The following is an 11012-nucleotide window of genomic DNA, read 5'->3' as shown; positions in this document are numbered from 1 at the left end:
GCAGTGGAGGAGTGCTAGGCACCCTAGCCAACCTGCTCCAATGCGCCTCTCCTACTTGGGCAGGAAAGTGCAGGTCATGTGTCTGTGGAAGGATTTCACCACCAGGGGGCAGCAGTTACTGCCCCGTCTCCTCTCTGTGCCTCACGTCTGTGTGTGTGATGTGTGTGAGATATGTGTGTTCTGCCTGCCATGTACTGCGTTGCCAGTCATAAATCTCTCTGCAGGACCAAACATCCACCTTTGACTCAAAACGGAGATCATCGCTCAGTAACCGTTGCCAAGGAAACCTGCCGCCCCACTGTCTTGCAGACACAACCCTGCTCACTTTGTGAACAACAAGTCTGTGTTTCAGACAGGCTGCAGCACTCCCGCCCAGATTTGCCCCAACCCCTCGATATGTACCCTGGAGTTCTCCTTTTCTGACACACTGCAGAACGTCCCCCTGACACACACGTCCTCCGTGCTGGGCGACACAGTCATGGGTCTTGTGTATTTGCTGTTTGCTCTTTCAGGGTTCCATCACTCCCTCCCCTCTTCTCCATACACCACAGGGCCTGAAGGTCAAAGGTTACTAGCCTCCGGGACGCTGTCATCTGAGTTCCTGAACCAGGGCGGATCCTCCAGTGTCCTCATGCTCATCTGTAACACTGCAGGCAGTGGACAGCATGTGACTAGGTGATGGTTCAGAATGTGCTCACCAACACAGCACACACACACACAAAACCCAAAAGCTGTTACAGCGCACACACACGCCTGTTCACAGGCACAGCTCACTAAAGACATGGCAGACCTTGAACGTCGCTTGTCCCAGACTTTGTTGTACACACACCTTTGGTCGGTCGCAGAGGAACACGGCCGATCGAGGATGCACCTGTGATTCAGAAATGCTCCGTTCCAGAAGCCCTGCGGAAACGTTTCTCTGAGACAGACGGCTGGTGCTCCTCTGAAGCTCCTAGACATGTCAGGATGCACAGAGAGAGATGTGAGAGAATGTGGTGTGTGATGCCCCCTCATCAACTCCTCCCCCGGAGCCCACATGGCCTTTGTGTTTGTAATGTCGTTTCTGTGTGTGTGTGTCTTCCCTCATTACCACACCCCCATCCTGTTAGTTACTCTTCCGATCACCTGTTCCTTGTCGCAGCCCTTTTATGTACCTGTGTTGTCAGCAGTGTTTGTCGGTGTTTGATCCTGTGTTTTTCACACATTGTTTACTCTAGTATAGTTTGTCCTTGTTCTTCCTGTTTTTGTTTCGGTTTTGTTTCTGTTTTAATAAGCGAGCCGACGTGACGTCGTGCTGTAAGACTGGTGCCCGGTCCCTGTTTCATGTGGAATTCTCTCTGAAAGAAGAAAGCCAGTGTACAGAACAAGAGAAAGAAATGGTCATATAGATGGGCCAGATTATACTATATGTCTGATATGTGGGATTATATTGAGATTATTGGTTTAAGTGAAAAAAGGAAAGACTTTAAGGATAACAGATTAGATGTGGAATAACTAACTCTCTTCTTCCCTCCCCTGTCCTCCACCATCTCTCTCTGTCTCTCTCTCTCTCTCTCTCTCTCTCTCTCTCTCTCTCTCTCTCTCTCTCTCTCTCTCTCAGGTTTGGCCCTCCTTTCTTAATACAGGAGGTAAGGGGGGTGTCGTGGGCGGAGCTTCAGCAGAGTATTCTCAGCAAACTCTACTACTTGATGCTTAGTGGAACTCCGGCACAGGTGTACATACACACACACGAGAGGATTTAGAGCCAACCGCAAACATACACACACACACATACACATGCACGCACGCGCGCACGCACACGCACACACACACACACACACACACACACACACACACACACTTGAATGTAAAAATCGAAATGTAAATGCCTTGATTAACTATTTACTGTAGCCCAAACATTGCATGCTACACTGCATAGCATAATGGTTTCAGACTGTAACTTTGCATTGCTCCCAATTCCATATGGATGTTATTACAATGTCATGCTTCTTTGGCTGTTGCAGCTCACCTGCAACATGTTATGTTATCAGTGTTAGCTTGCATTCGTCAGACAGATTCAGTAACCACAACAAAGGGGAAAACACGGTTTGGTTTCTAGGGAAACTCTCTCTCTTTCACTCCTGAACCAGGCTTATGCCAGTGCTGTAGTCCATATTAAGCCATGCCCCCCAAAACAATGTCCTCCCAAAGTCATGGGAACCGGGAGCCCTGCCCCACAGCAACCCTGCCCATGTGAGCTCAGTTCGGCACCACCATGAGGTTGTGAGGTCTCTGCCACGCGGACCAAGCCGGTGGTTAGTGGAGGGTTCTACCCAGACGGGGCAGTGTCCAGTGTTCTGGAAAGTACATCCCCAGCGTCACACAGAAAAGCTTCGCCCCTCGCCTCCTCGTTGGAGGGCTTGTTAATACCCCTTTGTGCTCAGCTGGTGCTCCCCCTTACTGTTACTCCAGAGGTCTGATTCCCCACTGTGCGCCACAGGAAGACGAACTTCAATCTGTAGAAAAAAAACTGTAGGGGCCTATGTGTGTCAGAAACGAACACCACGGGCTGGGGAACGAACACCACGGGCTGGGGAATGAACACCACGGCAAACAGCACCGCATATGAAGAACTGGGGTGCCATTTATTTTGCATGCATAAATTCAAAGTTGTTTATGCTTCGTGCGTGTGTGTGCGTGCGTGTGTGTGTGTCCTCAGAACGCAGGCGTGCTCTTCCGGATACGCGTGGTTGGGGGATCGGCATCCTGCAGTTATCTGTCTCCTCACGACAACATGCCACTCTGCCACCCAGCTGTGGACAGGTGAGACTCCGCCCAAGCCCTCCCAGAGGGAGGGGCTACAGCTCATATCAGTGGAGATTAGTAGCATATTTACAGGCAGACCTATCATCCGTGTCACCACAATACAATCACTGCTGCGTTCTGCCATTCTGACACGCGTGTTTGAACACGTGTGTCCCAATGTTTGTCACGCTCCAGAAGCCAAAATAAATGCAGCTTTCCTTTGTCTCGTGCGTTATGGTGTCTGTTCTCTTCCATGGCAACCGCAACTGTGTGTGAGTGTGTGTGTGTGTGTGTGTGTGTGCATATGTGTGTGTGTCTGTTTTCTTAGCTTTCTCTGCTCCCAGCCACAATACACTGATAACATGTTACCGACTACAGACCCCAGAGCTGTAATTATCATTTCTACTATAATGGCTATTTTGGGATTTCAAATAGCACTTTATGGAAGAAATGGCCTTTGTACAGACAAATCCTACTTCTCTCTCTCTCTCTCTCTCTTTCCCTCCCTCTTTCCCCCCTCTCTCTTTCCCTCCCTCTTTCCCCCCTCTCTCTTTCCCTCTCTCCATCTCTCTCATTTTTTTGTCTCTCTGGTAGAGGTAGTTATTCAGCATGTGAAAAGCTGTTCTTGAAGTGTGTGGTGATTCAAATCTGTCAGCCCGTGAAAGTCGTACTGGGTGTTGTTTTGGAGATCCAGTCCTAATATCCTGGAGGAGATGGAAGCCCTGTGTCGTGACCCATAGCCTGTGTCACGTACCCTCACAGAAGTCACCTGACCCACAGACACTGCCCTCTTTCTGGGGCCAGCCCCTCTGCCTCCACTGGCCACAGACATAGTACCTCTGATCGCAGAATGACACCCAGTGGACACAGCGAGCATGCACGCCTCAAAAGTGAGGCGGGGTTCTCCAGGAGTCGAGGCAGAGGGGAGCGAGGCGGGGTTCTCCGGCTCCGCCCAGGCTGACCGCCCGCGGGCTCTTTTCCTGTTCCAGGGCGCTGAGGCTGTGTGGACCTGGGGGCTCTCTGCACATAAAACTTGTCATCGAATGGGACTCCAAAGTCAAAGAGCGGTGAGAGGCGGCCTCTCTCTCTCTCTCTCTCTCTCTCTCTCTCTCTCTCTTTCTCTCTCTTCCCCAGCTGTATCCACTGGAGGTGTAGACCAGGAATCATGTGGGCGTGTGTTTGTGTGTGTGTGTGTGTGTGTGTAGGTTGTTTGGCAGCATTCAGGAGGAGGTGGTGAAGGATGCAGACAGTGTTCGACAGCAGCAGCACAACCACCTGCAACAGCACAGCTGCACCCTGAACGAGTGTTTTCAGCTCTACACCAAAGAGGAGCAGGTACACACACACGCACACATACACACACACACAAACACACACACACACACAGTGCAGTCTGCAGTCTGACTCAACTGGCAGGCTCTACCCTAACCCTCATATATTCTGTATTTCTCCTAATCTGAGCTACATCCAGGATCCTACACTCCTCTTCCGTTACACACCTACACACTCCTCTGCCGTTACATTACACACCTACACACTCCTCTACCGTTACACACCTAGACTACTCTTCCTTTTACATTACAAAACTACACACTCACCTCCCGTTAAATATCTGCAGTCTCAGCTTCTGTGTTATATATTTGAAATACTCAAAGGTAATGACCTCTGTGCTTGTTCAGATGTGTAGGACACTTAACTTAAATGAGTGGGTATATCCGTGGATGTGTGCGTGTGCGTGCGTGCCTGCGCATGCGTGTGCAGCTAGCTCCAGACGATGCATGGCGCTGCCCCCACTGTAAGCAGCTCCAGCAGGGCGTGCTGAAGCTGAGTCTGTGGACTCTGCCCGACATCCTCATCCTACACTTGAAGCGTTTTCGCCAGGTGGCCGACAGGAGGAACAAACTGTCCACGCTGGTGCGCTTCCCGCCACACGGCCTCGATATGGCACCCCATGTGGCCAAACGCGCTCACAGCAGCCAGCACAGCCTGGACCCCTGGCCCGCCGCCTGGGAACACGGAGACACAGACTTCCTGTATGACCTGTACGCGGTGTGTAACCACCACGGGGGCATGCATGGAGGACACTACACAGGTAAACACGACAGACTGGATGCAGATGACTGCTTTCCACTGCACTCAGAATGGCTGGAGTGTGCTGAGGTGGAGGTGAAGTAGTGTAGATGCACCTCCACCACCTCACACACATCTCCATCAGCAGTGCCAAAGAGCAGCTCCTTCTGAGGCTTGCACGCTTGCTGTTTTAAAACTACGCATGTTTCTGTGACGAGGACAAAGCGTGGGAATTATGTTAATAATGACCTGACCTGAGCACATGGGTGATAGTTTGTGTGATGCCTCAAAAGCAGGTAAATTGGCAGTGTTTTTACCGAGAGTCACTGTGGGTGGTGTGCTATGCTTATACATTTTATATATATGTGTGTGTGTGTGTGTGTGTGTGTGTGTGTGTGTGTGTGTGTGTGTGTGTGTGTGTGTCCACAGCGTACTGCAGGAATTCTGTGGATGGTCAGTGGTACAGTTATGACGACAGCAGCGTGGATCTGGTGCCGGAGGAGGAGTTGTGCACACGGGGCGCCTACATCCTGTTCTACCAACGACGGAATGCCATCCCTCCCTGGTCTGCCAGCAGCTCTCTCAGGGGTCAGACAGCACAACAGCACAGTACAGCACAACACAGCTGTAACGACTTCCTTTAGGAACACGCGAGAGGCAGAATACATGCGCAGGGAGGCAGTTTATTAAATGAGGGAAACAATCACGGAGGGCAAAATCAGCAGAGGCAAAGGGGAAAACACAGAGGCGAGGTAACACATGAACGAGGCAGACGACAAGGCAAGGGTGACGACAGTAATAGCAGGCGTTATACTGACACGACGGACAAACCAGACTTACCAAAATAACCGACAACCTAGAAGACAAAACACAGGGTACAAATAACAAGGACAGTTAGGCAGTAAACCGACTCAGGTGAACAGCACAGCACAACACAACACAACAGGACAGTACAGCACAGCACAGAACAACACTACACAACAAACCATCACACAGCATAACACAACGCAACAGACCATCACACAGCACAGCACGACGCGGTGTAACACAATAGACTATCACACAACATAACACGATGCATCACAGCATAACAACACAGCATAACACAACAGACCATCACACAGCATAACATAATACAACACAACACTGCACAACAGAGATCCAAACACAACACAACACAACACATCAGACCACCACTTAACACAACACAACAGACCATCACACAACACAGCACAACATAACACATCACAACAAACACACAACCACACAATGTAACACAACAAAACACAGCAGACCACACAACACGAAAAAAACCACAATACAACACACCTTAAAGCAAAACTGCACAACATATCACAACACAGTATAACACACCATCACCCAACACAGCAGAATACACCACACCATGTCACAAAGTAATACACCACACCACACACAACATATCACAACACATTATAAGGTACCGTGCAGTAGGCAATAATGTTGTTGCCTGTGTGGGGGACTTGGGTTCTGCCCCCTGTCTGGGCAAATGCACCATTAAGAGTCCCTGAACTACACTCCTAACACTAGACTCCCAACACTAGATTTGCCTCTGTAACTTTACAATCGTATGTTACTCTTGGTAATACTATCTGCCAAATGCAGTATAATAATACAGTCAGAGTCCCAGGGCACTACCATAAAGGTGCTTCGTTTAACCTGCTGCTACTGTCAGCCAAAGAACCACACATTTATATATACAGTGCATATTATTATCACATATTATTAATTTATAATATTTTTTATTAACTGCAATGAATTATTCAGTATGTTGAGAAGTAATATGAAAAGTACAAGTAAGGAATAGTCAACATTACCCCCCATGCTAAAACTCTCATCCTTGTTATCCTTCTGCCACTCTACTGAACTGAGACCGTACTGAGACAGTACTGAGATCATACTGAGACTGTACTGGGACTACTGAGACCATGCTGAGATCATACTGAGACTGTACTGGGACTACCAAGACCATGCTGAGATCATACTGAGACTGTACTGGGACTACCAAGACCATGCTGAGATCATACTGAGGCTGTACTGTCAAAACGTGTGCAGGTTCGATCAGCTCGTCCATGTCGGAGCACTGGCTCGTGCGCCTGACCGAGGACAGTAAGAGAGGCAGCATGGCGTCTCACATCTCCTCCTCCTACCCCTCACCGATCCCCAACTTGCCCGAGCTGCCCATCTTCTACGAGGACGCTCCGAGGAACGACAGCGGTAAGCTTTGGGATTTTCCGTTGCAGCCTTTGGAAAATTCCCAGCTGTTCTGCCCTGACGGACAGACCAGCACTCTGGCTATAACATTATGTTGGGATTTTGCCATGTGCTAATCAGTTTTAGTAAAAATGTACAATATCAGTGTGAGTATGTGTATTTGTGTTGTTCTACCTATTTTGTGTGTATGTGTTAGTGTTGTTATCTGTTTTGTATGTGTATTAGTGTTGTGTTACCTGTTTTGTGTGTAAATGTTGTGTTATCTGTTTTGCCTGTGTATGTGTGTGCGTGCGTGTGTGTGATTGGCTCTAAATGGTCTCATGTCTGGCAGTATCGTTGGGAGGGTTCGACGTGCGGCCCGTGGTGCGAGTTCTGCAAGGCCGCAGCGCCAGTGTGAGAAGCCCCTCCAAAGCCAGAGACACTCTGAGGAAAGTTCTGCCCCTGAAGTGGAGCTTCAGCTTCAAAAGCCGCCACAAACCTGCTCCTCCTGCCCCCGCCCCCGCCCCTGCTCCGGCTGCTACTCCTGCCCCTGCCCAGCTGGTGGAGTACCTGGAGTCAGGCAGGAGGCCCCGGTGCACAAATGACAACATCATCACTTTGATGACATCATCTTTGAATAAGGAAGCCCCAGAGGGTCAGAAAGCAACCATCTCGGGAAGCGTCGGGCACCCCGACCCCCCGCAGGTCGCCGAGGGCCAGCGGCGTCCCGCGTCTGAGCCGGCCATGACTCAGAGGGGCAGTGGCAGTGGAAGCCTTCCCCGAGGGAGCACCAGGAAACCCAAACCGGACCAGCGGAGTTCCGGCCCAGGTGTCCCGGGTCTTAGGAACGGCTGGGCGGCTTTGGACCAGGTAGAGAGCAGTGGGGACGACCCGAAGGCTCAGGACAGCATTGCGGTGTACCTGAGGGGTGGCTTCGTCAGGAGAGACGAGGCCCGGGTGTCAGGCCAAGGCGAGCCAGGCCCGGACGCGGCCCGCAGGGCCAGGAGTCTGCCCCGGGCCTCCAAGAGGACTAACGGCATGGCTCGAACCGAGACCTGTCCAAGGGCGGAGCCGACCAATGGCAGGGTGGTTGGGGGCCGAGCTGGCAATATAAAACGCTCCCAGAGCTCCTCCAGCATCCCCCACAGGGCAGAGGGCGACCTGCGGCGCTCTGGCGTCTCCGGGCTGCCGCCCCAGAGTGTGGGCGCAGGGAGGAGTCCCTCCGCAGCCCTGCAGGGAGCACGCTACAGCAGCAGCGCCTCCCTGGGCAGGAGGAGAATCGTGCCTGAATCCAGCTTCTGACACTCTCCTGCCACACACACAGAATGCCTCATACCAAACACCCACCCACCTGACACGCTCGCTCCAGGCATGCTCGAACCACACGCCCTCACACCACACACACACAGACAACACTCACGTACGCGTGCATCAGCATGCCAAACATGGCAAACACACTCGCACGGATAATATTATACACACCCTTCAAAAACATACCAAAAACACATCAACACAGTGCTCTGAAGACACAACACGCACACAAATAAGAACATCACATGCTCTCACTGAACACTACACCACGACTGAATGAGAGAATGGCAGTGGCCGTGACGTGGCACAGACTTAAGGGAGCGTTTAGCTTTCAGACGTGTAGTGTTTCCAGAAGGCCAGAGTGACAGGGTACGATTACCATATATGTACAAAGAACAAACCAATAGATGAAGCTAAGAAGAGTTTTTTATAGTTGAGGTGAAGTTTGTTTTTGTTTTTTTGTAGCTGAGATGAAGTTTTGACACCTGAAGGTGGCTAAGGGAACTGCAGGGACCACCTGCAGCTCTGCTGAACTAGACATTTAACATGAGAATCTTTTCCTTAAAGGTGCAGTCCATATTAAGGTATTCTGACCTCTGACAGGACGAGATGAACACACTGACCACAGGAAGCCCGTACTTAACATTCATGCGCCACCCACGCTGCTAGATTGACAGAGTACTTCATAGGTTTGTAGAAATGCCTCCTTCTAATCAAAACCAGTGTCAAATGAGGTGAATGCAGAACAGGCCGAGCAGAGGAGCTCAGGCTGCGGACATGTGGAGTCTGTGGGCAGGTGTTTCTGGTGAGGGCTTCCCCGAATGTCTCAGTAAACGTTGGCAATGTCAAGGTGGATTCTCAGGGGAGGGGTAAGGCCAAAGGCGGCGTCCTCCTCTCTGTGCGTGGAGATTCCTCCATCGCCACGTAGAAACGCAATAAAGGGCGCAGCCCTCCCTGGTACAGGCAGGAGTGCAGCTGTGTTTTCATCAGTCTAATCGGTGTTTTGGTGTAATGAACGCAATAACAATTTGGATAGACATTACTGATTAAACATCAGATCCAGTTGAGTTTTATCAACTTTTATAGATGCCTGCATTCCTGTGATGTCACTTTTTTCATGTCCTTCAGAGTGGCCTTATTCTCAATGTGAAGGTAATCCAAATGACCTGATGGTGGTTGCGCACTTGGTACATGTATCCTAGTATTTTACTGTATTGAGCTGTAGTTTCTTGTTGCCTGATTCAGTTGCCTTGGGAAATATTGATGGATTATTCCAAACATGTTCACTTGCTTCTGAGAGTTCTGCTGTAATAAGTAAGGAGTTCTTTAGAACTCACTAGATTCTGTGCCAAGACGGGCTACCTTATCTACTGGGTTCATGGGGGTCACTGTTGTGAATGCTGAGGTTGAAGTATAAACTGTATTTCAGGGTAGTTGTAGTCTTTCGCCTTTGATGGTTTCTGAAATTTTGATATATATGCAAGATAATAATGTATTGCATGAAGAATGCAGATTTAGTAATGAAGCCTTTACTGATAGACATCACCACCACCTGACATCACCACCATCTCACATCACCACCAGCTGACATCACCACCAGTTTTTTTAAATGCTGAGCCCACAGGCAAATATTTCAGACTCTGGTCAGATGGGCTCTGGTGGGCTCAGTGAGTGCTAAAGCTGCTACAGTTCAGCCTCCTTCACTAACTGCACTTCACTGTGTCTGTCTGTTAGGTTTTGTAGAGCAGTATTTGTAGCTTAACTGGGTTAATCAGGATGCAAATATCTGTGTAATTAAAGGGCATTTTTATCCCTTTTTCCTTTTTGCAATTTTTGTTGATTCACAAGAAACGTTCTCAATGTTTACCAAAAGACACAGTTCTTTTACAAATATAGATGAAGGATTTATTATTATTCTTCTGTTTGGTTCCTTGGATTTGTTTCTTTTATATACAACTTTTATATGCAATTTGTAATGTCTTTGTAAATACTATATATATATATATATATATATATATATATATATATATATATATATATATATATATATATATATATAAAGGTTTTAAAGAAAGAATAGTATATTGATGATTGGTAAATGTCGATATTGAAGACAGCTAGCTAGATATAGAAATCAAAGAAATCAGAGATTTGAGAAATCAGCCACACACATGTTTACCTGTTCTGAAGATAAGATGGTTATATATGTTGGATATGACCATGTGTCTGGTAAAATGTTCAACTGTTTTATTTTTGTAAGCCTCTATTAAAGACACACTGTTGCCCACAACAATCTTTGTCTTTTCGGGAACAGTAAATGCCAAAACTTGCATAGTGCATTAAACATGGGTCACTACAGGTCACGGTGGGCTATAGTAGGTCACAGTTTCATAATCAAAATCAGTCCAGGAAACAGTACATCAGTCAGATAAGGCTCAGGTTCCAGATCAGTGACAGCACCCAGCATGCACAATAAAAAGGCAGATAAAAAGCTCAATTCAAACGCAGAGCTCAAAACAAGAGTGGTGATGCAAACCACAAATGCGCACAGAATTGCTCACGGAAAACGTTGGAGCAGGACTTTGCGGGGGATTTAAGACTGACTCAAATAGACT

General features: G+C 48.7%; 1 protein-coding gene across 2 annotated transcripts in view; it reads left to right on the top strand.

Annotated features, from left to right (window-relative positions):
• Positions 1–10407, top strand: part of usp43a (ubiquitin specific peptidase 43a) — a 34178-nt gene extending 23771 nt beyond the window's left edge. Inside the window, exons 7-15 of one of the 2 annotated variants that reach the window (XM_027021929.3) lie at positions 513–675; positions 1601–1712; positions 2699–2802; positions 3774–3851; positions 3990–4119; positions 4546–4876; positions 5284–5442; positions 6949–7110; positions 7439–10407. In XM_027021929.3, coding sequence (XP_026877730.2) covers positions 513–675; positions 1601–1712; positions 2699–2802; positions 3774–3851; positions 3990–4119; positions 4546–4876; positions 5284–5442; positions 6949–7110; positions 7439–8388 — 2189 coding nt within the window. In that variant the 3' untranslated portion in view covers positions 8389–10407. The remainder of the gene's footprint in view (positions 1–512; positions 676–1600; positions 1713–2698; positions 2803–3773; positions 3852–3989; positions 4120–4545; positions 4877–5283; positions 5443–6948; positions 7111–7438) is intronic. The other variant, XM_081710675.1, reaches the window with a different exon arrangement.
• The last annotated feature ends 605 nt before the right edge of the window (positions 10408–11012 follow it).

The sequence above is a fragment of the Electrophorus electricus genome, chromosome 3 (assembly GCF_041902795.1).
Source record: "Electrophorus electricus isolate QZ-2024a chromosome 3, ASM4190279v1, whole genome shotgun sequence".
NCBI lineage: Eukaryota > Metazoa > Chordata > Actinopteri > Gymnotiformes > Gymnotidae > Electrophorus > Electrophorus electricus.
This window is presented reverse-complemented; position numbering and strand designations above follow the sequence as displayed.